At 37.0% G+C, this 27,996-nt stretch overlaps 1 protein-coding gene across 4 annotated transcripts in view; it reads right to left on the bottom strand.

Annotated features, from left to right (window-relative positions):
* Window positions 1-1,731: 1,731 nt before the first annotated feature.
* The window catches only part of EPS15 (epidermal growth factor receptor pathway substrate 15), a 51,613-nt gene continuing 25,348 nt past the window's right edge, over window positions 1,732-27,996 (bottom strand). Inside the window, exons 13-25 of one of the 4 annotated variants that reach the window (XM_009561909.2) lie at window positions 23,092-23,164; window positions 16,940-17,101; window positions 16,176-16,373; window positions 14,021-14,218; window positions 13,388-13,465; window positions 12,980-13,070; window positions 11,584-11,619; window positions 10,605-10,741; window positions 10,108-10,177; window positions 8,865-8,941; window positions 8,190-8,352; window positions 5,432-5,610; window positions 1,732-3,501 (exon numbers count right to left, since the gene is read on the bottom strand). In XM_009561909.2, the coding sequence (XP_009560204.2) occupies window positions 3,355-3,501; window positions 5,432-5,610; window positions 8,190-8,352; window positions 8,865-8,941; window positions 10,108-10,177; window positions 10,605-10,741; window positions 11,584-11,619; window positions 12,980-13,070; window positions 13,388-13,465; window positions 14,021-14,218; window positions 16,176-16,373; window positions 16,940-17,101; window positions 23,092-23,164 (1,609 nt within the window). In that variant the 3' untranslated portion in view covers window positions 1,732-3,354. Of the gene's footprint in view, window positions 3,502-3,534; window positions 4,862-5,431; window positions 5,611-8,189; window positions 8,353-8,864; window positions 8,942-10,107; window positions 10,178-10,604; window positions 10,742-11,583; window positions 11,620-12,979; window positions 13,071-13,387; window positions 13,466-14,020; window positions 14,219-16,175; window positions 16,374-16,939; window positions 17,102-23,091; window positions 23,165-27,996 lie in introns of those variants that run through there. The other 3 variants (XM_054073303.1, XM_054073302.1, XM_054073304.1) reach the window with 3 other exon arrangements.

Below are 27,996 nucleotides of genomic sequence, written 5' to 3'. Positions count from 1 at the left end.
CATAAAAAGACAATGTGACTTCAGGTGCCAATGTTTTGATCAGGGGTTGGACTAGATGACCTTCATCGTCCCTTGCAACCCAAACCGTTCTGTGATTCGCCAATTTTACCCTTTTATAAATTAAACCTTACACTCAATATTATCTAAAAATGCCATTCTATTGGCATCATAAAAACATAACATGCACACAAATGACCTTGAAAGTTCAGGCTAAAGCATGACTAAAGTGTTCCAATACTAAAGTTATAATTTGGTTAAATATTCAAATTCTAAGAGAGTTGATTTAAGTTTAAGTAGACAAATGAAACTGTTGAGAAGTTAGCAGGGAAACGACAGCAGGCAACACAATTCTGACAGCTGGTTGCTGTTTCTGTGAAGGGACAGCATCCAGCAGGCATGTCAGGCGGCAGGGAAGCCCGTGTGAACCAAACAAACTGTAAATCCAATACTGAGGTCCAACACAACAGCTTTTAAGTATCAAGCAGGAGAGTTAATATTCTGTCACACCAAGTCTCCCGGCTTCAAGTTCACTGTGCTGAAGCTGACAGCTTTCCAGAGAACTCCAGTTAAAAGTTGATCTAGCATGTCAGTCCCTCCACTGAGCACATTTTATTCCTTGTACATTCTTCACAGTGATATAAGAGATTTGACATGAATCCCTAGTACATTCTTCCAATCCAGTTTCTAGTTAAGTTGGTCCAGATAACTTGTGTTGAAAATGTAACTGTCAGGTGACCAATTAATCTGCTGGACGTGAGATAATATCTTCTATCTTTTCACCACAATAGCATTTGTGAACGCAACAGGAACTTCCACGTTACAGAACTTCATAGTATGGGAAGTTAGAGAAAGACAGTGAAAAGAGGATATCAAATTATTCAAGATAATTAGAAACAATCTTCTGTTACATGATAAAAAGTTAAACGGACTGCACGCATTTTGGAGAGGAGAGAAGGTTGAAAGCAGCAAAATGAGATGTGAAAACTTGGCAGGGAACTCAGAAAGAAATGCACAGCCTGCAGAAGGCTTCAAATAGATTCATGAATGTGTGTGAGCCTGATAAAATTAATGAAGATATTACATTGCCTAATCCAACTATTATCTCATTAACAGAAGATAAGCAGAGATTTGGGTCCACTTAGATGTGTATATTAAAACCTAGCTCTACTGTAACAAAAGGAATGGCTGCTGGAATTCTTAAACCTCTCACCAAACACTCCACACCCTGACATGAAGGAGGTATGCTGACAGACATATTTAGAAGAATCACACATGCTGGGTCAAACTAAAGATCTCTTAAGCCCTGTATCTTGACAGCAACCAGTAGAGGATGCTCATGTATCTTCACTGATAAATCTTAAGTATCTAAACATTAGAGCGCTGCAATCCTTGTGCAGGCAGAAATCCTTGGACAGCAGTAGCCAGACTTTTCTTTGAAGCTGCCACAACTCTTAATGAAGGAAGTGACAGCTGAGATTAGCATGCACTTCAGCTAACCTCAAGATTCAGGCAACTTTTTCCTCTGAAAATTAACCCACTCCCCTCAGACTAGAATTGGAACACCCTGTATTGTTTGCATTACAGCTCACAGCACTCTTTTAAAAATACGCAAACAGTTTACACTTATGTACTTAAACTTTATTTCTTATAATTACAGGCTATTGTTAGAATTTTTAAACAAAAGGGAAGTCTATAAATAGAGGCTAATCCCACCTGAACAAGGTGTTTTTTTTTTTTAAAAAAACAAACAGTTAAAACTTCATAAAAGTAATGCCATTTAGCTCACAGCAGTGGTTTGTTGGTAGTCTGAGTAAAAGTACTATAGTCAGAGTCAGTAACATGAAATGTAACATCAAATGACTCAAAACTTTAAATTCCATAAAGGAAAGCAGGAATATATATATAATATATACATATAATATTGTGTTGGTCCACTGAGTATACATTTTTAACAAAAGATAAAGAAACTATGTAATCCAGTTAAGCATGTGATTTGCAAGATTAGTTTACACTCATTACAAAGATGTGTAGATAAGATCACTACTTAATACTTGCAAAATTTTGTTACTTTTTCTTAAGCAGGTATTTAAATGCTCATTTCCCAGTGCAAAAGAAAAACCATCCCAGTCAAGTTACCCATTTTTCCTGAAAAATTGAAAACTACCCTCAAACTTGTACAACAGCAGCAGTGATAGGTCATGGGAAGAGCTTAAATATACTGAAGCATGGCTGAGTTCTTCCCTTTCCTCCCAAGTGCTGTGTGTTGAAACACTTCAGTTTCCTCAACAGAAATACCACAGGTTAAAAGTGCAAGAGAACAAAAAAAAAAAATCTCTCGAAGTTTATGCTGCTGCCATCCATTTTTCTTAGATAGGGCAAAACATTATTCTTTTTGGAATTATTTTAATGAATCTGATTCTCCAAAATAGAGTTCTTTCAAAATGAACAATAAGTTATTTTCATTAAGTTATTTTCATTAACATTCTATCAATCCTACTCTGACTCAGTGACCACAAAGAAATCATTCAGTTTAAGGTGCAACTATCAGTTGGCATTCAATAAATTACATATACAGAAAATAATTGTGGTTAAAAAAAAAAAAAGAAATAAATCAGACTACCTCTTTTTTCTTTCTATTTTCAATCTTATTTCAAATTGAACTTACAAACTTGCCAGTTCAGCTGCGTATTTCGCAGGCAAAAGTAGCTCAAATAGCAGTGGGGTCTCATAATTTGAGTCATCTTGGCCAACAGCAAATACATAAAACAAAATAACAACAGGTCTGTCTTAAAACCTGTGACCATGCAAGAAAAGCATTAAAGGTTTCAGAAAGACACACTTTCTGACTTAGACTCCATGAAGATTGTTATTTCAAACCCAAACGTAGAATCTTCAATGAAGAGGAAAATCTACTGCATACATATAAAATAAAGCACTCCACAACTCTGGCATTACTAAAACCTCTTTAGAAGGATAAAAGGTTTCGAATGACTAACTGCCTGATGGGAGACAGTCAGCCATGGCAGAATAATTGCTGTGTTCACTTTATGCTCAATTACCAACTGTTGACAGATTACAGTCAAACTACTATCTTGCTATCTGCATTTTAAACTGATTTGCTTCCAGCTGGGAAAAGTACTGAAAACTTCAGAGAAATTGAATTCTAAAATTATCAGTTATTCAAACAATAACCAAAAGGATTGAATTCAGCAGAAACATTCACACCACTTCCAGAAATTTAAAACCTTTCATAGTTTCTTGTATATATGTATTTTCTGATTAACATTTAAATAGGTTAGGTATTCAGAGAAAGGGACAAAACAGTTGACATAAGACAAAATCTTAATCTAAACTTCATGCTTCTGATATTTCAGATTTACTGAGTGCAATAGCCAGTTCCAAGTCTTCTTGCTCTTGCTGTTTTAGTCTCGCCAATCTTTCTTTCTCTTCTCTCTCACTTTCCCTCTTAGCCCATTCAATCATGTCTTCCTCAGTAGAATACTGCATTTTTAAAAGACAAAATAAATCAGATTAATAATACAATGATAACTAGTACTGTCTGAGTCCTTGGTTTAAAGGACAATTACAGCTTTTCAAAATATTGTACATATTCTAGTCTTCAAATATTACTTGCTTAAAGTTAATAAACTATTAAGATTAGCTATTTAATACACTATTTAATATGCTATTAAGATTAGCTTAGTTTAAGATTTAACTATTAAGAACTGTACTGAAGCCATCCAATTGAAGTATTTTTATGAAATATGCCATGTTTCAAAATACAGTATTAAATTTCAAAAAATTAGAGCAGAAAGTGCTATAGTCTAAATTCAAACTATTTTGGACAAAAACCAGTCAAAAAAAAATTCTGAATAAACCACGAGAACATTTTGGAAAATACGCCCATATTGCAAAATATGCACTGTGGGACGACATCCTGATTTACCCTAGTTTCATCAGGGATGATTTTTCCAGGTGATAATGACTGTAAAAATTAGGTGTATAATGACTTTTTAATTGCATAGATGAAAAATACTTCTGCCAAGAAGGAGCAAAGTAATAAGGTAACCACACAGCTAGAAGCCTCAGAGTAATATAACGGTCAGTGTGATACAAGAGAAAAAAAAAAAGAACAGATTCTTTCCATGTATATTGATGTGAACAGAATGTAAACTAAATTAATGTGGTATAATGGCTATAAATTAGAGACAGTTAAGGGTATTATCTCAATTAAAATACAAAAGATGATGCTAAAGTTTGTTTCTAGTCAGCATGCAGAAAAGCTAAGAGGAAGGCGAAGCCCACGTCTTCATGAACATCCCAATGTTAAGGCTGGAATGGGTATCTCATACTCCAGGTAGTTTCTGTTTTGAGATGCCACTTTGGAAAACAAATGCGGAAAAGCTTAACTCTTCTCCACAGTTCACTTAGTGTTTTCAGTAATTGCAGCTGGAAAAAGAAAACTTTTTCCTTCATGAAGATAACGAACAATTTTGCTTTCTCATCTACTTTTCACATTCTTTCCTCCAAACAGCTTCTCAGTCCCTCTAAAAGTGATCAGTAACAGCATTTCAGAAATTATCATGCTACAAAACACGTCAACCAGTGCAAGTCAAGTTTGAGAGCCTGTCAATACTCAGTTTACTTCAATCCAGCACATAGTTTATTAGGCCTGAAAATAAGAAAGCAGAATGAACAAGGTACTATAAATGCAAACTGCATTTAACAAGTATTGAGCTTGAAAGTGAGACGAGACGCCTTTCAAAACTCCTCTTTGCAAAAACTCAAAATTAAAAAAAAGTATATATATAGGCATGCACAAACCTTTAGATTTGCTTCTACTGCTTGGACACCACGACTTCTATGAAATGGATTCTGGTTATAAAGAGACACTTACTACTTTTTACTTCATTGTACATAAATCGGTAATTTACTAGCCATTCAAAACGCACCAAATTATGTTTCGTTAACATACATCATTATGAGGCTGTTTATCAATATTTCAGTACATTGAAATTATGACCAAATGGTTCATTGACAGCTAAATTAAAATCACACCTTTTGTTTTATGCTTAATTGGGTAGTTAACATAGCATGCTTGTTATAGACAGATAATTTCAATCTGCAGCATGCTCTGATAAAATGATAATCCGTAGAACACGGATATTTTAAAATTTCTATTTTCTAAAAGCTAGGAGGCCTTTATGAAAAAACTCACAAAAGCAATGCAATTTAAACATTAGCTACATGTTGCAGTATTGGTTTAGGACAGCCTTAGCTGTAAACTAAATGTAAATACTGTTTGAACTGGAAGTGATATCCCTTTTGTAGATGGGATATGTTTTAATATTTTAGATTAGACTGGAGACTTCAGTGTGAACAATTCAAAGCTGTCATTATACTGAAACAAACGTAAAAAGTGTTTACTCACAGTACTGAAGTTTGCAAAATTGTTGGGGTCAGCCTCTTTACTGATGCTGGTGGGAGCAAATGGATCACAGAATAGATCTGCTTCTTGTTCTTTGGGAATGTCTGGGGCGGGGAAAGGCTGAAATGGATCGCTCGATTTAAAGGAATCTGAAGAGTCTATTTGATTGATAGGTCTTTTCCCTTAGATTAAAATGAATTTAAAATGAATTTAAGATAGCAGGTAATAACATGCCAAAAATAGTAAAAAAAAAACCCAAACAAATTCAAAAGCTACTTGGAATGCAACCACTTCTAGTAAACTCGGGGAGTTGCAATGACTTCAGAGGAAGGGTTGCAGATTTAAAAAATGAAGGTATGGTCCATAGTTTCTTAAAAGGTAATAGGACAAAAAGGAACACATGTATGTTAATGATTCAAGGACATAGTTAAGTACTAATTAACTGTTTTGTGAAGAGTATTTCTAACAGTTTTGTGCACCTATTCTATGAGCACAATATTTTTTTCTTCTGCTTACCAATTGTTCATGATAATTCCAGCAAGGCTTTTATTATTTATTTGGATCAAGTTAACACTATTTTGTTGAGAGGCCAGAAATACATTATTTGAAAGTCTTCAAAACACCATGTCCTCTCACTACACTAACACTTGGAATTTCTGTAGTTATTAAACTAACAGAATGAAGGTATACGATAACAAGCAATCACAGGCTTAACTATTTTGTTAATCCTTGCCTAAGTAGCTGCAGATACAGCAGAATCTGGCACAAGCTCCCACTTATCTTGTTCTGTTTCCAGCTTAACCCCAGCTTTCAACATCTTTGAGGACATTAACCCAAAGACTTCCAAGAATAGTTGAGCTGAATTTCATCCCACCATTCTCTCCACACGTTACTGCTTACAGAAGAGGCTTCACTGCAGTTTCTTGAATTCAACTAGCGGTTTCTGCAAATGGTTCAACACTTACAATGGTCATATTTTAAAACTTGCTTTTGTTTTCATTTTAGATTAAACCACAGAATTGAACCAAAGTGCTTGTTATATTGCCTGTCGCTGTTGCAAATTAGTCTAAAAATTCCTTCACATACCAAAAGGGATTGTGATTTGGCAATGACTTAGAACAATACCCCCTTGGGAATATATGATTTATTTAGGCACTTGGCAGACAGCCTAGCCATGATAGCTCTCACTCACTGATGATGGTCTGTTACTGGCAAACAACATGCATCTATTTCTTGAATAATATGGGAGAAGCAGCTTCCAATGACATCTATTTCTATGCAAGAAGGAATATGAAGTAGACAATCCCCAAATCTGCCCCAAAAATCAGGAAATGAGGATGCTTATCAGCATCTAGAAAGGCAATGAATTTCAGAGGCAAACAGCCCTGCTGCACACTTTCCAGTAGCATGATGAATTAAGAGAAATATTTTGGGGCCTTTCTTTGAAAAAGCATTCCCTTGTTTTGAATCAGACCAAGGGAATAATTAAAAATAAATACACTTAGGTATCTTCTTTTTAAATTTCCATAAGCAAAATAAATCTATTGGGAATGATTGTCAAGGTAACAATGATATCATTTTTAATATGTGAAAAACAAACAGGCCACTTTTTTCTAGTCATTTATTGACAGGGAAGCTGTTGTTCTGCCATTAGAAGCTTGTATCCGAAAAGTGGATCTGTGCATCACGTCACAGCCACTCCCACACAATGAAGTCAGAAATCCTTTTTTTCTTTTAAAAAAGGGCCACCATAAGGAAACGCTATCAAACTTTCAAAATATCATCACTTGTCATGTCAGCTGTTTGAATGGTATTTACAATTAAAGTGATCGCTTGCAAGGCATAAGCATGAACCAGATCTCACATCAACACTAGGAATTAAACAGCAGAGTTTAAACTTAAGTATTAATACTCCTACATTTATTGTGTTCCCCTTCTTTTGAGTATAAAGATGAATACATGTTTAAGTTTCAGGCTACAGTTCTCCAAAACACTTTTAAGATTAATCCTTATAGCGAAATAATGAAAAAAATTATGCAGTAGTTTTAAAGAAAATGAAACAAAGGACAGAAATTTTAAAAGGAATACTGGTAACAGATTTTCCAAAAACAATTATAAAGAGAGAGTGAAGAGGCTGTTGTAACATGGGCTTGTTACAATCACAAGAATGTGTTGTTATCTTTGATAACCATAGCCTTTTCTGGAAAGCAGAGGGGTTGGTGTCTTGGAGAAGACCAGAGGACTCAGCTACCTTCAACAGAAAATTCCATAGGACACTTGGGTTTATTACTATTACTTTGCCTGGGTTTACTACTACAGAGCTCTGGCAAGGCTACCTGGACAAAGTTAATTTGAAAACCTGGCACAGTCATTTAACCCTATTTAACTCATTTTGCATTAAACCCAGAGGTTCTGCAATGGATAAACCACACTGAATTCTCAATTAAAGCATAATTTAATGCAAGATTGTCACTGTTTCACACTAATAACCATTTAAATTTGCAGCCATGCTATGGTTCTTGCAGATACTTGCAATAACTCTATTTTTTCCCTGTTTTCTAAATCCTACCCCTCTTCAAAAAGCAAACTATGATCCCAAACACCATGGGAAAATTAACCACCAAGAGTTCAGGAACAGACTTGTTTCACATCTTGCTCATTGATTCTAAATGCAGAAACTCTACCATCCCCTCGTAATTATTATCCCACTGCCAATGTTGAAGAAACTAATTGTTAACAACACCTCAGTAGCAGCTCTTACCAGGTGGGGGTGGACAAGGCCTTGTGGGAGTTCCTGTTTTAGGGGGCAACGCAGGAGGAACATCCTCATTTTTAGCCGGTGGTTCCTCAAATAAGTTTTTAGTTATGATCACATCCTTGACAGAACCCGATGTGGAAGAGCCAAAGGGATCTTCATTGTTGGCCTTCAACAGAGAAAAAAGCAACATACACACTTTCAGCGCAATTCTACTCATCCTTCCTCTTCTTTTCAATAATGTAATATTTATTTACAACTGCAAGTTTCAACAAAAACAAAAAGAAAATACTTTTGTTTGTTTTTAAACATATCAGCCACATACTCCAGGAGACTGAAAATAAAAAAGAACTGGGAATGGTTAGCATGCACAGCAATATAAAGTTAAGTGCAGTTACACAGGCAAAAGTAATACTTTTGCTGTTAACTCAGTGAATTAAAATAAAATACTTATAACTTCAAATATAGAGAAACATATTTTAAACAGCACAAAGATTACATTGTACTCTTCACAGAGGAACTGAAGGACAATTTACTATAAAAATGTCTTTTTCAAGAAAGTCAGCCATTATAAACCTTCAGTAGTGTCAAGGCTGTAATGAAACTGTTGGCAGAGAGTAAGCTGTGTCACATCGCTGCAGTTTCATGCATACTCTATGAGTGGCAGTAGCTTCATGTTACCTTTGACAGTGTGCTGAAGTCAGCAAAGCCGCTTCCAAAGGGTTCATTTCCAAACAGAGAGGCAAAGGGGTCTGCAGCTAAATACACACGTATCAAGCAAACAAAAAAAAAGTTAAAAGTTAAATACAAGAGATCTAAAAAATCCCCAAAGAAAAAAAAGCACATGTTAACTTATTTTGCAGCCTAGACTAATTCAAGGGACATATTTAATGAGGTGGTCACTTAAATTAATGTAAGTTATTAAGAGGCTTTTATAAAAACTCTAGGTGTTAACTACTAATTAAGTATAACATTAATTCCCCTGAACAGGGAATAATTAAAGAAGATACTGGTATTCTGGTTTCCTACATCTACATAAGTTAAATTACAGCGAAAGTATTAAATAACTGTACTACTGGATGTGTGTATACACAAACAAGTCTTTTCTGTGTACATGTACTCATAAAAATTTATACACTTCTGACCACAGGACAACCGGGGGAATAAGGTGTCTAAACCTCATATCATCTCAATCTAATTCAAGAGTACCCCTTCATTCCTACATGCCTCAAAATATGTAGAGCCTGCCATTCTACTGTAAAGCAAGAAGTGCACTGTCTTCACTAGTACTCACTTCTGTGTCTCTAGGAATGGCAGGTGTGTTTTTCCCCTCTATGTTAAACTGAACAGGTCTACAACACAATATCACACATGGACTCATGTTTTGGATTACTACTTGTGAGCGCATCTTGGGGGAATAGGAGTTTAGTACCTTCCCTAAAATAGCTTTAGCCCTCAGATGACAGAAAAAAAAACAAAAAAGAAGAGGCAAACTTTAACAGTAACAATTCTTGATGAAGGAGTTACTCTATCCTGTATCTCTTCTTGTAGTACAAAGCTATCTTGTATGTTATTGAGAAAGGAGATGAAATCTTTAAGAACAACCCTAATGGGTAACTGTACAAATCATTCCAATAGTCCAAACACTTAGATCATGATATTTTACCAGTTTTAGGTAATGCAGATGAATATATTTGCAAAATCAGTCTTCAGTGATATGTGCTACAGATGAGACAGTTTTGTTTTATAAAAACACTTCCTCACAAACTTGCACCTTACATCATATTTTAGAGGAAAATTCAGAAAACTTAGGAAAACTCTAAAATGCTCCATTGCAAATTCAGTTAACAGACTAGAAACAAAAATAAGCAGAAGCAAATAAAAATAAGCCCCAAGAAGTCCAGTGTGTATAATCTACATTTACCTGGATCATTTGATGCAGTAACAGTTGTTCCACCAGGAGCAAAAGGGTCATTCTTCTTTGATAGCTCTGTCTGAAACAAAAAAATCCTTTGGAGGAAAATTTGGTTTTCAGCTTAAAAGACTCCTCATTCTAAGAATACAATCATGATTTATTTTAGTTTCAAAGTTTTAAGATAAAATATTTTGGATGCAGTTTTTACCAGTGTCAGTAAACAAGTCTGTTAACAGAAACTCCTCCTCAAAAGAGTGATTAATACTTCCAAAGGATGAAGAAGAAGTAGATGTGCAACATACTTGGTGACCACTAATGCAAAATTTAAGAAATAAGAAAACAGGACACAAAAAAAAAGGACAAGACACAGCAATAGGGTAAGAGGTAACCTTTTATCTACACTATTTCTGAATATCAGCATTTCAAGGCATATACAAGTTTACAAATATAAGTTATTTTGTCCAAATCACACGTAGAAAGAAGTGAAAGGTATGCTTTTAACTCACTGTGATATTAGTACTGTTGTCTGCAGTGCTAAATGGATCAGTGCCAGCAGTCGCAAAAGGATCAGTGGAGGACTGTTTGAAAAAACAGTCAGCTGCAAAAGGATCTGAGCCTTTGAAGGGATCACCACCAAAGGGATCTAGAGAGTAAACAGCTCATTGACATTTCTGCTAGCTTTACTTTGCCTGATATCTTAAAAATTAAAGGTTATAGTCCGTTTTCATACTGCAAGGTGACATATTTAAGATGAGGAAGTATCTCTCAAATATGAAATTCATCTCTCAATAATTTGCATTCTGCAATTTAAAACTCTGGACAAGCCAATGCATTCTGCACACTATGGAAAAATTTCAGATGGTGCCAGTTCAGTTGCAGGTTCATCTGATCATACAGGTTTAACCAAGCCCCTAAAAAAGGAAGCATTTTACAAAACCTAGTGTTTCTTAAAACTCTCCTAACCTCCTCTCCTTCGCTCCCCAAACACAACTGACTTTGTTATTTGGCAGTTGGTGCACAATGCTATTTTGCTAGAGTGTTCCTGCTGGCCATTTTGCTTCCTTGTCATCAGTAACTCCATTCAGGACCCAGCAAAGAACACAATGACACTGCATATACAGCCAGACTGAATGGACACTTCCCACCTTTTTCAGTATTTAGTTCTAAACAAAGTTGGTAAGTTAAAAGTCTTAAAGAGTTTGGCGCTACTTTGCATACAAAACAAGCGGCAGGGTTTTGGGGCCTTCTGCTCACCACTTTCACACACTTGAAGTCCAACTAAGAATACTCCTAGCAGCAAGAGAGAAGTTCACTGACAATGGGCTTCTCTGAAAAGCTTTAACACAAGTGGCCAGCAGCTACTGCCATATAACTAACCTATGGTGACTTTTTGGGTCATTTCCACCTTTTTTTGCACTGAAAGCAGCAACACTTCTAGTAGGAATCATTTACAACAAACACATTAGAAGTTACAAAATTACTTACCAATTTTCCCAAAAGGGTCATCTTTGAAAGGATCACCTGTTTTTTAAAAAAAACCAAAACATTACTTGTCATAAAGCACTTACTGAGTTGAAGACTTTTGGAGACAAGCTCATTTCTATAGGCAGAATTTAAACAACTCTTACTCAGGAACAATTTCACTATTTTCAGTGGAACAACAAGAGCGAGCATTAGACAAAGCAAGTATTAATCAAGTAGCTACTTACCGGCATGAAACACACACAAAAGGAGCCACCTCACATTATGCATTTCTGTTGGCTATTTTCCATAAACATCCCCATATTTACCAGCACAGTAATCCAGGCTAAGCACTGACAGAAGCTTTGTCCCAGATTTTATCAGTTCTTACAGGCGCTATGAATGGCAGCTCGTAAGCATTCATTTCTGTACTGGATGCACGGTGCCAAGTGCATCAGTTATACTCCCTCATCTACATCTTAGAGACACAGGTGTACTCTTAGCTGTAGGTATCTGCCCTTGACATACTGAGCACACAAAGCCCAAAAGGTTGGCTACTAACAGACATATCTTTCTCCTCTGAAAGAAAGGCTTTGTCACATGCTGTAAGTAGGATCACTTCATTATAAACAAAAATTAAGCAATATCTACACAGAAACATTCAAGCTGCTTTAAATTAGTTTAATTTATTCATTAAAAGTATTAAATCTGCACTGATATCCTTTCAGAAGCCAAGTGATCTGAAACAAATTTAGCTTATTTTCCTTTCGAAGCAATATGAGCTGAATTGATCAGATCATGTTGATTCTGAAAGCATGTAAAATCATATTGATGTGGCTGAAAACATCTGCTTCAGCATTTAATCCAAATTAACTCCCCTTCTCCAAGCGCTCTATATAGACTGATAACTTCAATCAACATAAAAGAAAAAAAAAAATCAGAGCAACAGCATTTTTATAAATGGCAAATTCTTAAAATAAAGAATAGCACTTCCACAAGAGGAACAGATGGTGCAGTTCCACATTACCTTTTTCCGAGCGCCAAACTCACCATAAGTAGGCCACAGCCATTCATTCTCAACCACCCACACTCTCCCCACACCACAGCTCACCAAACTCTCAGTTGATCCGTTTGTGGATCTGTGCTGCAAATTAGGGGGTGTGGATGGTGAGAGGAGGACTCAAGAAGACTGGTCAGCGAAAGGCGGCTTTCACAGCTAATTAGAAAGTCCAAATGAAGGAAGGAGAAACATCCTGGACCCCACTTCCATTTCTGTAACACTATTGGCACCACACTCCTGTCACTCAAACACCTTCACATCTAGTCTATAAAAAGCAGTTCCAAGGTGAAGATTCATCAGATGTGTTAATACAAGACCCTGTTTCTGCAAATCTGCACTTAGAGAGAGAAGTTTACTTACTGCCAACAAAAGGGTCAGACTGGAAGAACTCTAAGCTGGCTCCAGAAACTAGATCAGGCAATGCAGGAGATTCAGCATCAAATGGGTCTTCCTGGGCAATGCAAAAGTAGAGAAAGGTATTAAATTTTTAAGACACAGGACAGAAAACACTTACGTGAGTTCCCATTTAGAAGTTTCTTAAAGCGGAAAAAAAACCCAGCTAGAATTATATGTGACTCATCAATGGAGATCCAAAATATTTCTCAACAACAGGCTGTCTGCTATTGAGATGAAATGACATTACACTGTAAATAAAAACAATAAGAAATGTTCAATGACCATCATGCAAGTAACATGATGCAAGCCTGAAACAGTTTAATTAGGATTTTTTAATTTACTTTTTCCTCCTATAAATCTAAATAAACTCACTTTTTTGGTAACAGATGCAGCCGGGGTCTCTTTCTCTTCTTCCACAACAGAGGCTGTTGTTTCAGGACTATTCCTTATCTGTGAGGATAAAAGCAATTCACCATAAATACATAAATAAAATGGTGAATGTTATATAGTCATGTAAGTATTAAATAGCTAAAAGAATATACTGAAAGATACTTCAAGAGGTTCATACTTATTATAGAACATACTGAAATGTTCCATAAATCTTGTGAAAGTTGAAAAAAAAATAGTCAAGAATCTACTGATATATAAGGAGAGACATTTAAATCAAGACAGCTTTAGATTTTCTGTTCTACTCTCTATTCCATTCCTCTTGCACCAACTTGAGGCAGCTGCTTTCCTTTAATGTTAATTTTACTATTTAATTTATGACATTTTGCTTTGGAAACAAACACAAAAATTTTTTCATTGCCATTTTTCCAGCCAAGCTAAAATTGCCTCCTTTTCTTCTGATCAGCTTTCAGATTGCTTAAACATAGTCCCTCAGAATAACACTCTGAAATTTGACTTGTGCAAGTGTTTAAACATAACCTATCTTGATACATTCCTAACTTATTACAGCTTCACAGCTGCATTGCATCATGATCAAGCAGGCAAAGCACTACTCACTGGAGACACACTGTTTATTTGCTCATCCTCTGCTATACTTTCCCTTTCAGCATTCTCATTAAGGTTAGCATTTTCACTGCTGCTGTTGCTAAGACTAGAATGATCCGCAGTTCCATTAACAAGTGTATGATTTGGCTGAGAGTGCCAATTAAGCTGGTTATTTTCCAATTCTTTCAGCTCAAGGAGTTTAGTCTGCACCTGTAAAACAGAAATAAATGTATATGAGTCAGTATAGCAACACAAACCAATATATGACCGTCCCCTCTTAAACACAAGATGGTTTTGAAAATGAGGATTTCAGACATACAACTTCCAAGTATAGTAAGACCAATGTTCTTTCAATCAAAAGCTAAAATTTGAGACAAGCACAAATCTTATTTGGAAGACATGCAAAGGATAGATGTGAGAATCTTCTGCCAAGGAAGCAGACTCTATCACTGGCAACATCAAGACTTGTTGCTTTGTTTCTACTCAAACTTGTAAAGAGAGTTGCAAAGCTCTCAACATGGTTTTTGTTTGTTTGTTTTGGGGGTGGTTATTTTGGGGTTTTTTTTGGTTGTGCATTTTTTTTGTTTGTTTCTTTTTAAATTTAAAGTATGTATTTGCAAGTGCATTAAACTCTAAATTAAAAAGGCTGCTTTATCAGAATTCTTGTCTTCCAAGAAGGAAAATTAAAGACATGCATTGTCTTCTCCCACGTGACTTTTGATGTCTACAAAATCCACAGAATATCCTCTTAAGCAAACAGTTACATTCATGTTGTTATTTCAGCAACATGCAGTGCCTCAGAGCAAACATTTACAACCCAACGGCCAGTTAGGAAGGAATTATTTGATTTGGCAGATAATGCAGAAGGATGAACACAGTTCAGATATTTAGGTGTCTAAATCCCACTGTCTTCTGCTCGGTCAAGTCACCTAATAGAGTATTCATTGCCTTGCACATGCACCAGTCAGGTGGCAGCAAAGACAATATCAGGCATCTTTCAAATACAGGGACCTGAGACCAACTATTAGATAATCTTGCCTAAAGCACTAAAGCACCTGTTGTTCATTATTTGTGAGCCAAAAGCAATAAAATAAGAGGAATTAATATAAAACCTAAAAACCTACTGAAGAAAAAAAAGGTCTGTGGTACAGTCAAGCATAACCACTTGTATTATCAGCCTCAAATCTGTTAATCACAAGAACCTCTTGCTAGTATATTAGTACAGAAAGAGCACAACCTTATCTCAACTTGTGATGAAACAGTAGAAAATCTATGAGTCAGTTCCTAAACCTCAAAGCCAAATTTAAAAATTATGGATGCATTATAAGGCTTTCCAACATAAGAAAGTGCTCTTGCATAAACACTAGCAGTGGAAGTCTTAATTAAAAAAAAAAAAAAAAAAAAAATTGTTAACAAGTTAGACATGAACTGTGTGAAAGGACCAGCCCAAAAGTCAGCCATTTCCAGGGTTCAAAGTTGATAGGAAGGCTTTTTGGTTTTGGTTTTAACTTGATAATGACATGACTCTGGCTAATATAGTAGACAGCTGGCAAGTCAGAGGAGAACAATAAGGAAATGGTGCACAAACAAACCCATCACTGAAGTAATAATAAATTACTGATTACAGATAGGAGGTAGGAGCCTTCCTTTAACCTAACAGTAGACATCTCAAGAAACATTTCTGTGCTTGAAAAACAGCACAGCCATCTCTGCTTCTCAGTATCCAGTCTCAGTCCAATTTATTCTTTCACCTTACTTTCCCCCTTTGACAATGCACTAAGTAAATGTTAGCAATTTCATACTAACTTCACTTCAATAAAGAATATTGAGAGCGTACTCCAGGCCACAGCTGACCAAGGAAGCTTAAATAACTACTGGACATAGAGAATTTTAACTTGCATTATAGTTATTTTTCATTCATTACATTAAGAGAAATTATTTACGGCATGTAATGAATTAATCTCTTTTTATTCACAAAAACTAGAGAAAAATCATTAAATATCTTCAGTCAGCCTCTAAGAATCCCAAGAGCTATTAGCACAGAACACACGTGGAAGCAACTAACAACATGAGGAAACAGTGAAGAAAAAAAGAGAACAACGCCTTCCCCTTAAGAAAAATCCCACTTAAGGTTGTCAGCTGATCTTTTTCTTCCATATTGCCTTACCGAACTGATTTCCTGTTGTGAATCCTGCAGATGTTGCTGAAGAGGTCCCAGCTGTGCTCTCCCAGACTCTATGCAATGCTCAAGCTCTGCAGTTTCTTGCTGCAGGCGACTCAGCTCCTCTTGAGCTTTGGTCAGTTCGTCTTCATACTCTGAAATCTTTGATTCCTGGCTTGTTATTTCAGCCTTCAGCATGGCAATCTAAAGCATGAACAAATTTTTCAAAGCCAAATGAAAAACCCAACCTCCAAACAGTACTATTTAAGATTAGAAAAAGTAAAGACCTCATAGCTATCGCAGCCCATGCCTGAAAAGTTAATTCCCTACTGGTCTCAACAAGATCACAGTATCCTAGCTGTTTCCTGACCAACACAAATATTTCTAATACTGAAATATAATTTTAGACCTTAAAGAAATACTATAGCTTTAGATTAAAAAAAAATTACATAACCATAAGATGATATTTTTAACTAACAGATCAGCCACTGTAATTAGTGCTTCTAATTACAGTTATATTGCAATACTTATTAGCACTTAAACTTATTTGCGTACAAGCACATCTCTGTGTATTTGCTGACACACTGATACAAAATTAGGAGGTAACTGAAGTAAGCGATACATTTCCTGTTCTCTGTTGGTCACAAAATGTTGACACTCAGGCTGTTTATTCATTTAAGTTTTTCTCCTCCCCCAATAACCATAACATGCTGCGAGGCTTCAAAATGAGGCATTTACTTCATCAAAGGCCTCAGCCAGTAGGATCTTACCAAATGGGCCTCCTCTGCACATTTCTGCCTGATATCATTAAGTTGTTCTTCCAACTTAGCCTTCTGCTCATCAAGATCATTAAGGATTTCCTGCGCTTCCTGTTTCTGAGCTTGCAGCTTTTGCAGATTACTGCTCTCCCGCTTCACTTCATCTTGTAGATCCTGTAATAAAACAGATTTGCTTTGCATTTATTCCCTCTCACCTCCTAACCACTAAATTCCACAGTATAAACTAAGGTAGTAATTCAGATGTCAAAGTATCAACAAATGGCCCTTTATAGCATAACAGACAAGCAAGTTTTCTCAAATTCTGACACATAAAAATTATTAGGTTATTTGCTTTTTTTTTCTTTAGTAAAAAGAATCTCACTGGAATATTGAAGATCAGGCATCAGAGATTAACCGTTTTACTCACCGGCAAGTTAGGATTTCATTTTGAATTTAGCAGCAGTCTTTATTCAGGATGCTAAACCACCTCTCTCCTATGTTTTAGCAATGTTTTACCGAATTCCTCAATAACAAATTCATTATTATGCTCCTTTCCTCTCAAAAACATACGGCAAAAACCAGGAACTTGTTTTAACAACATGGAAAAGGACCACAACTTTTGCGTTATTAACCCAAATGCACTCCCTTCTAGAGCTTCTCTGCATATAATTTTGAAAAAAAAAAATGAGCCAAAAACTTAATTTTCCATGTAATAGTCCTGTTAAGAGATGAACACTCCATACAGTACCATATGGCATTCCATACACTACAATCTTTTTATGAAACAGCAGTATGTATGTATTTTGTATTTTAAGCACATTAAGTAGCATCATATGATAACTGGTTCATTTCTGAGCAACATGAATGGTTCTACCTTAAACTGCAGAGATAACATTGAAAAAATGTCAAGAAAAGAATTCAGGAAGACTAAAGAATCAAAGTCAAGAGGAAGAGATAAGACGGGGTGATCAAAAAGGATTAATACAAAAGGAAAAGGACTAGATGAAAAGAGAAGACTGCAGCCTTTCCAAGAAAATATGGTAACTGAAGGAAGAATCATGAACACAACAGTAAAAAAAGAATCAAGATAAAAGAAATCTAAGGAGGATAAGAAAAGCTGACATGAATTTCTGATTAGATCATGCATTCACATGCTGCTCTAAGCTAAGATCTTGTTGTCCTTTTTTAGTGGCGTTTTGATTGTTCTGGGCTTTTTCTTCTTTTGTGAGGGAGATAGTTCATCCATGTCTGCCAACACCTACAGATTAGGCAAAAAAAGCCAGAGAAACAGGAACGCATATGGTGCAGCAGTCAGATGCTAGGTCAGATGCCAGATGGATAGGTAACCTCAAGACAACTGGAAGACTACCTAAAGAAAAATCGTAAGTACTTTTATGAAACCACCAAACACCAACAAAAAAAACCATCAAAACAAAACACAAAGTCCTCGAAACCCTACACAAAACCCCTAAAATCAAATATGAAGTTCATAGAAGCGTATATGACTGATGCGCAGCAGTCAGACTACATGCATTTCTGGTTATCTCTAATCTATGAAAGACAAACCGGAGCACATATATAAAGCTATTACAGCAGCTACTGACTTTGAAAACTGGGACACTCTTGATCCATTCATTTTTTATATCGCTCTGAAAAGCAAGTATCAGCTGACACTCAACACAAGCAATGGGGGAAAAAGTAACAGTCTAAAGAGATTTCAGTCTCCTTTCTCTGAAAGGAAGCAAGGCTTCATGTACACACAAGCTAAATGTAGATCACCTTCACTCTTGCTACTGTTTCTTGAATCCCAAAGTCTGTCCTAGGCACAGCAGTAGAGAAGCACTGAAGAGACCTGACTAAACCTGATGACCCCCAGAAGAGAAAAGAAGGAAGAAAAAACCCAACCAAAAACGCAAACATGTTAACACAACCATGCCAAAATTGAATTTCAGAGTAGATAAAATACACAGAACTGGGGATAATACTCAAAGACACATCTTCAACTAGGCTCCAGTTATGCTTTTATTTTCAAGAACATCCTCACTTTAATGTTCAAGCACTGAATGAGATTCTATATGAAAACCATTAACATATTTGAGGCTAGCATTTTCACAGTAACAGTAATCTGTATATTGGGTTTACCATCATTATAGCTTTCAACACTAATGTTGGTTAGGAGAAGGCAAGTACAGAGACCTGCATTGTCACAGATAGATGGATTTAATAGCTTGCCAGCCTGTACTTCACCAAACAATTAATGAGCTAAGAACTGTTAAGCCTGAAACAGCACAGAAAAGTTAAACTTCACTGACTTTCCAGTGGCTCTGCAAGAAACAAAGAATAGAGAGAACCCAATGCCGAGTGGGATACTCATGGCATAAATCCGTTTAAGAAAACTCAGGCCAACAAGGAAATCAAACAGTCTAGAAGAGAAGGCCAGAAACATTCTGGACTACTCGGAAAGCCACCTTTCCAAAACACCTTTCACTTTTTTTTCCCCCCACTCTTGGGGTGTCGCATACAGTTACATTTTTTCCCTGATCAATGTAAATATGTGTTATCTTACATGCATTTGTTCTAAAAATTCCTTCACAAAGTTTCAGCATCCCACTGAGAGGCAAAACATGGACTCTTTGATTTCATGTCAATATAATTCTAGGGAACATGTAATTGTTATGAAAGCCAGGAGAATCACCAGATTTTAGAGCCCTAGTAGGTAGACTGGCAAATCATCCTCATGCATGTGAAGGGCCAGATGCAAGATGAGAGCCCTGCTGATGTGTCTAAAAGCCCACTGCTTAAGGCAGTGCTCCAGCAGCTGGGTCTAGAAGAGCAGGTGAGTGATGAGAGAGCAAGGGGACAGCCAAGCAGATGCATTTTGAGATGCTGCTTGGTATGTGATCAAAAACTAATGTCTTAGTACTCATTAACTCTGTACAAAAGTTCCATAAGCTAAGGAAATGGTGCCTTAGAAGTTTATCTGTTACATTGCCCATAACTTTTAAAGAGAAAATATCCCTTAATCTTTACTAATAAAGAGCTGATATTTTAATAATTACATTAAAATCCATCAGTATGTTATGTTTTCCTTCCAACTCTTTTCTGTCTTTGCTTTTTAGTATCCATTTACAAATTATTTTATAGAAGAAAAAACTGTTATTCCTTCCCTCCTCCCACACAAATCGCAGACCATGGCTTCAGAAACTGTCAGCCTCTGGCCTGGACAGGTGCACACTTTCCTGGGTTGAAAACTGGTTGGATGGCCGGGCCCAGAGAGTAGTGGTAAATGGAGTTAACTCCAGCTGGAGGCCAGTTACAAATGGGGTTCTCCAGGGCTCGGTACTGGGTCCAGCCCTGTTCAATGTCTTTATCAATGACCTGGATGAAGGCATTGAGTGCACCCTCAGCAAGTTTGCAGATGACACTAAGCTGGGTGGAAGCGTGAATCTGCTGGAGGGTAGGGAGGCTCAGCAAAGGGATCTGAACAGAATGGAGCGCTGGGCTGAGACCAATGGCATGAGGTTTAACAAGGCCAAATGCCGAGTCCTGCACTTGGGGCACAACAACCCTATGCAGTGCTACAGATTAGGAGAAGTCTGGCTAGAAAGCTGCCTAGAGGAGAAGGACCTGGGGGTGTTGGTTGACAGCCAACTGAACATAAGCCAGCAGTGTGCCCAGGTGGCCAAGAAGGCCAATGGCATCTTGGCTTGGATCAGAAACGGCGTGACCAGCAGGTCCAGATAGGCTATTCTCCCTCTGTACTCGGCACTGGTGAGACTGCACCTTGAATACTGTGTTCAGTTCTGGGCCCCTCACCACAAGAAGGATGTTGAGGCTCTGGAGCATGTTCAGAGAAGAGCAACGAAGCTGGTGAGGGGACTGGAGAACAAGTCTTATGAGGAGCGGCTGAGAGAGCTGGGGTTGTTTAGCCTGGAGAAGAGGAGGCTGAGGGGAGACCTTATTGCTCTCTACAACTACCTGAAAGGAGGTTGTGGAGAGGAAGGAGCTGGCCTCTTCTCCCAAGAGACAGGGGACAGGACAAGAGGGAATGGCCTCAAGCTCTGCCAGGGGAGGTTCAGGCTGGGCATCAAGAGACAATTTTTCACAGAAAGTGTCATTGGGCACTGGAACAGGCTGCCCAGGGAGATGGTTGAGTCACTTTCCCTGGAGGTGTTTAAGGGACGGGTGGATGAGGTGCTGAGGGCCATGGTTTAGGGATCATTAGGAATGGTTGGACTCGATGATCCAGTGAGTTCTTTCCAATCTAGTGATTCTATGATTCTATATTTGAGATAATAATTTGTGTCCATGGAAGTAATTCTGGTATCAGAAGCCCTGGAGTGTGATGCCACGAAATTAGCTTGACCCAAGGTGGCAGATTAGAATGCACTGGTTTTGTACATCATCTTTAGAAATGTCACTATTAGAATAAGAATAGAAGAAAAAAGCATAACGTAAAGATATTCTTAGTCTGTCACCACTATTCTCTAAAGTTACAGAGAGTTTCCCAAAGCATGCAGGTCCTCCAACCTTTAGGAGCAAAAAAGGGACCAGAGATATATATATATAGCTGGCCACCAGCTAAAATAAATGCTGCAGCCATTTCCTACTTGATCCTGACAGTTTCTCATTTTTTTTCTGACAATACTAATAGACTGTTCCTTCTCTGCAGACTGACAGAACCCTATAGCTCTGTATTTAAGAAGGGACAAATTATCTGCTCTAGGTGACTCTATTTCAGCACGGGGGTTGGACTGGATGATCTCCAGAGGCCACTTCCAACCCCGACCATTTGTAATTCTGTGACAAATAGCTTGTGTGATCACTAAGAGGTTAAAGCAACTGAGACAGTTGCTTCCAATGTTACTGCTCTAGATACAATGACTTAATTGATTCTGTGATGCTGCTAACTATCAAACACTAAACATACACAGATGATGCTAATACTGTAACATTAAAGAGAGGTTTTTTTATTTAGCTTTATATATCTTTTGTGCAAAGGAATCCGAGAATTCAGCCTTCACGTAAGCACAGATGTTCCAGAACACACTAACAAAATCATCCTGTATGCAAAACCAGGAATACCCATAGGAATTTTGAACAGCGTGAAACAGCAGTCTGCAGAGTGGGGAGGGGAATGACCGCTGCATGCATGGACAGAATCATAGACATGGGCAACTTCTGTATGCATCCCTGCAGCTGAATCTGGCTGCCATCGTGACTAACAGGCCAGCGCCTGATGATCTTCTGAAAGGTCAGACTATAAATTCACCATTCAGGCTTTAAGGATATTAAATATCCAAGCACAAAATTCACAACAGTTGTTACACATTGACCCTTTTTCTGCCCAACACACAGTAAAATGCAGAAGTCTTGCATTATTTGCCTTTAACCAAATAAAGATTATTTAAAATAGTAAAGATTCCTAAAATAAGCATAGAAATAAATGTAAGAGATCAGATATCACACTGATATCTGGTATTTTCTTAAAGCAGCAACTCCAGCTGCTTTTGCAGCTTGAAATTTAATAGGAATGCTTTGCAGAATTTATTTCAGAGCTTGGCTAGACTTAGCACCCTAAACACTGACGCTGACTGTATAATTTTTAATTCGTGTAAAGCACTTGCAAAATTTAAATTTTCCAATACTCCAGTTATTCAACGTCATCCTTTTAAATAAAAATCAAACAGATTACTTTTAAAATTCACTTGTGTTAAGCAAAATTAACTTGAGGCAACATTCCTCCCAAGCTGGTAATTACTGTGACTCTTAAGATGCAGCTCTCTCTATAACCTCTTTTAATTCAGCAACTTAAGTTTATTAATTTGCAGTTGCTATCATGCCTTCTTCACTTTTAATTTTACATTAGGTAGTGTTGTTAGAAAAAAAGAAGAAATCTAATATTTTGTATTAATTTTCATTTAAAACTCCATGCAGGCTTCATATCCTAGGAGCCTGCACATTTATACATGCAAATATACATGCCTATACCAACCCACATTCACACAGAAAATACACTTCAAAGCACATTCTTTTTCTTAGCCCCTAGTTCTATTCTTTTCACTAACAACATGAGGTTATCTAAAGACTCAGTATTCCCACTGCCATTAAAGCACCACACAGTGCAATATCAGGTGTCTGAACAATAATTTTGTCTTATTTACCTGGACCTCACTTGTCCTCTGCTTGATGGTATCTTCTTTCTCCTTCAGGTCTTGCTCTACATTATTCTTTTCCCTAGAAGACCAGCAAACAATGCAAGAATACTTAAGAACATCAGCTACAGCAGGTACTGTTATCCAGCCCCCTAAGCCTGTATCTCTCTTTAAATACATGGTGAAACATTAAACACAAAAGATGTAAGGGATTTCTGCTTTCCAAATTATTTACAAGACAGAAGCCCACATAAGTGTTCCGCATAAAATCCCTGTCTTTTCACCCAACTGCACTTCAGTGACAAGAATGGCTCAAAAATGGAAGGGGGCGGGAGAGAGAAATCAATGAAATACTGTCTCCAGTGATCTCACTGTTGCTATGGAGCACTTGTCTAATGAAAACTGCTGAGAAAAGTGGGAGGGATTGCATCAGATTCCATCCATTAACCCCTGCAAATGCAGTAATTCCTATGCTAGCAGCAGCTAGAAAACATTTCCAGCAGGCCAATCTAGATGATTAACGAACTTTGCCTATCAGATTTCATACGTATCTGTCAGTAAGCTCAGTCAGAAAAAAGGACACCTTGCTGTAATCACCGCCTACTCAAAGGCTCCATACGTAATTATTTGCTGTATCATATCAAGTCTGTCTCTACAGACATTTATTCAAGTTTAAAAGTGACTACTGCTGACAGGGGAATTATCATCAATAAATTCTTGGCAGTCAGATGTAACAATAGCTGTAAGAAAGGGAAAAAAACAACATACAACTCAGAAGTGTTACTGTTTTTAAAAAATGAGTGTTTTCCCCTAGATAGCATATGAAATCCTTTCTCCTTTCACAGATGTAGAAAAGCATAAAAGCTTTACAGTTTTAATGCTACATACTATACACAGGTATTTACTTCCATTAAGATTTCTTTAATACATTAGCATACATTGAACTTTAGAATTTGAACAATGATAAACCTAATATTTCTAGATGAATTACCACAGTGAAAAGCTATCCAATTATATTATTAGTAAATATTGAAATTAAGGTAACTTCAGATTTTAATAGCAGCAGCCTGGCAATCAATTAGAAACCATTAATCTTATTGTTTACTTTCATCTAATAGGGAAGAAAGCATTTCTGTCTGCAAAGTAAAACTGGTCTACTGTAAGTTCTCTTTACTGAAGCTGAGGAATTTTTGTTTACTGCCAACTGGAAAATAAAAAACATCCAGGTGTCACAGACAACAATGAACATTTGCTCTAAAAAATAATTACTAGAGATTATGTTCTGCTATTATTTATCTCAGTATCTGATTAAAAAACAACTTGCTGACTGTGCCCAAAGGGAAGATATAAATGGAAGGACAAGGAAAGATGCGGAAAGAGAGACTATGAAGAACAAGGCTACTTATTTTGTTAAATGTGAACCTTCCAACTTTCAGTTGGAGTTGGAAAAAAGCATTATGGAAATTCTAAGCAAATCTTTACCATTTCAATCAAAGCTATAGCATGCTCCTCCAGCTCAATAAACTAGTATTTGTAGCATAGTTATACTTAGATATTTAAAGCACTGCAACACACGGTTGAAACAAATGCTGTTGATTTTGCCTCCTGTAAATTTCCATGAACAAAGGGTCTTAACCTCAATACAGTGCTTCCACAGATATATATACAAGTCAGGCTGAAAAATACCTCCAAGCCCTCAGACACCCATCAAGCGGAGCAAACATTAAGGCATATTATTCCTGACTAAAGATAAAAGAGAATAATTTACTAGGTAAACAAATACTTGTTATTTTTCCTGCTTGGGTATGAAGACTGAGCAGGAATAGAAATGCAAGCAGGTGTGTACGCCTTAATATACAGTTCTTCCACACTGTTGTTGCTGACATGCCTAAGGGACTATCAGAGACGAAGATCACATCCCTGTTATTTCAACAGAAGCCAGGTACCTAAATCATGCAATCTGGACTACGCTAAACAAGTGAGAGGATCCAATACCCACCCCCAGGCAGCTTGCACTGCCCAAATCACAATACAAACAATGAATTGGAAAAAAAGTAAAAGAAGTATTGTCAGGCAGAACAAGAAAAGCTTAGGCAGCAGTCTCAGGCAAAGGAAAACAAGCTGAGTGTATATAGTCTACACATCACATGTCCCCTCCTCCCCTCCAGTAATGCATCTTTGTTTCAGGAAAAAAAAAAAAAAAGAAGACAACAGAAACCTACTTAATGCATTAATTCTTCTGAATGCCTCCATTTCTTTTACAAACTATCTGGTATGTCCCTGCAGGAATACTCAGTGACTGAAAGAGCCCAAAACAAGTAACAGAATTGATTTATTGGATACGACAGATTTCCTGAATCATAAAGTCCCTTACCACATCATCACTTGGGGAGAAAAACAACATGAACCCAAAAAGAACTGTGGTCTTGCCAATAAAGGATGCTTGTAACCAATCCAAACCAATTTCAGAAAGCAGTACAATTTGCCTATGTATTTTAATAGTATTCAGGTCAGGAAAATCTCATAGCAAAAATCTAAAAGCAATGATTAAAAAAAACCCCCAAATAATAGATCCTGTCTCCAATGCAGATACTTCATGATTTACAATCAAATAATGTTAATAAATCCATAAGTTTTATACTAATTTGTGAATGGAGCCAGCACATTGCAAATATTTGTTCTAGCTGACAGCTGCTGAGCCCTTGTGTCAGCAGAGGCTTTCAAGGCAAACATGAAACAACCCTGCCCAGGTTTCTTGACCGCCAATGCTTGGAACCACTTTAGTTACAAAAGCCAAAAAAAAACCCCACCCAGTTCTTTTCCATAATAAGTGACAGGTATCTACTCCAGAGCTGGTGGCATTATCTACACTCACAGTTGCCCAACATTTCTTATTTTCACATATATCAGTAATTTTGGGAATTCCTAGTGTAGCAATACTTCAGTCTAGTAATACTAGAAAAAATGCTTAGGGTTTGCCTTATTTCTTCTCCCCGTTGTCCCTTGTAACCTTTTCAGCTGCAACTGCTCTGTTACGTCCAAACCAGAGGCTAGATGAAATAATCTAGCCTACATTAAAACTCTTACCATTGCTTTGCTAAGAAGCTGTAGATCTCTGAACTTTGAAACAAAAGCTTGATATCCGTATATGGAGGGGAGAGGCTGCCCTGTTTTTCTGGGGATGTTTTGCTGTTTCCTTACTTTTGAGAGACCAACTTAGCAGCTTTATGGTCCTTCTAACCTGATTTATATTCAAGACAATATAACTGCTGCTGTCCAACATATGTGAAGGATAGCACCTTCCGTGAGATATACTAAGTTAAGCTCAATTACTTAACACCCTTAAGAGGAACACAGTATTGGTAAAGCTTGAAGAAATCCCACTAATTCGTGGGCTGCAGCTAGCTTTGAATGCACAAAAGTAAAATGGGGTTTGCTGGGAAAAACAAGGTTTCGTGGCTCAAAAAAAAGATTATTAAGAACATCTGGTCTAGCCTCCCACAACGCTGATCAAAAAAGCTTCAAATAGCTTTCTAAAAATATAGCGCAACTGAAACAGAACTTACAGGCAGCAGTGCTCACAGGCTCAAAACGATGCAGATTCCATAATGTCCTTAGGCAAATCAGTCCCCTCACCAGAGGGGAAATTACCATCACTAATAAGTGTTCTGCATTTTATTCTTCATCTGTTCCTCGACCTCCACCTTCCTGACACTGTTTGCATTGAATTAGATTAAAAGGCTACTGGCTTCCAGAAATCTTTCCCACCCAGTCTGTTCAGCCACAAACATATTACCTCTGTACACTCTCCTCAGTCTCTCAAAAAGCTGTTTTCCCCACGCTGTCATTCTTTTGGGCATTTCCTATGCTACCTTCTTTTTTAAGCGCATTTCAAAAATAGATTTAATTTCTATTACTTGGTCTCAGAAGTGCAGCTCTCAGACACTTCTCAATGGAATCTTGGACTAGAATTGTTGAGTTAAACAGCTGAACAATATACTTTGTTTAATAATAAAAAAAATTAACTTAAATTACATCTGTATAGCTATCAAGACTATAAGTGTACTTCACCAGTTATAACAGAAATATGGATTTGCCAAGATGAAAAAAGGTTCCTACATTTACCACAAAGGTTAATCTGTTGCCTAGCATTGCCACCTGTGCTTAGGGAAGGAAGAGAATAGTAATATTTACTCTGCTACCAAAATAACTCCTCTACAGTGGCTAAAGGCTTTCAAAAAAAAAGAGAAAAAACTAATTTTCTTGGAAAAAAAAGATTTTTTTTTTTTAATTTTACTTGAGCCATAACTCACTTCATGACATTGAGAGCTTGCCTGTCATTCTCACTGAAACCACACAAACTGCTCACTATGATACTTTAGTTTGACAATACAGGCTTAAGCCTCTGATTGTTAATCCAGTTCTGTTCTGAACCTATCAAAGTAAATTTCCCCTAAGAAAAAAAAAATACATATTAATAGTTGCCTCTACCATATCTTCAACAATCTAACATCGTTCAAATGTGTCTTAAATAACCGCCCAGGTATATATGCCACTGAAGAAATGGAAGCAATGATTTTCCAAAGCCCATGGTTCCTTCAGAATTCACAGTACGAAAACAAGACAAACAGACTGGTTTCCACGTTCAGCTGCAAGCCCACCTACTGAAAACCAACTGCATCTAAAAATTCATGCTAGTGAACATTTTATTTCCTGCTAAGATACTAACAGCAAATATACATGGTTGTAAATCATATTTCAGATTAATAAATGTGAGAGTCTGAATTGGAATTAATATAACCTAAAGAACAACAGAGGAAGGCATAGCAGGAAGAAGTGAGGAGTCAGTGGGAGTAATATGAGAATAAGCAGTCAAAGTGAAAAAACATTTATGTATTTAGGAAACAGACTGTG

Source organism: Cuculus canorus, chromosome 8 (genome assembly GCF_017976375.1).
Source record: "Cuculus canorus isolate bCucCan1 chromosome 8, bCucCan1.pri, whole genome shotgun sequence".
Classification (NCBI taxonomy): Eukaryota; Metazoa; Chordata; class Aves; order Cuculiformes; family Cuculidae; genus Cuculus; species Cuculus canorus.
Note: the sequence above shows the minus strand (reverse complement) of the source record. Positions and strands in the feature narration are given on the sequence as shown.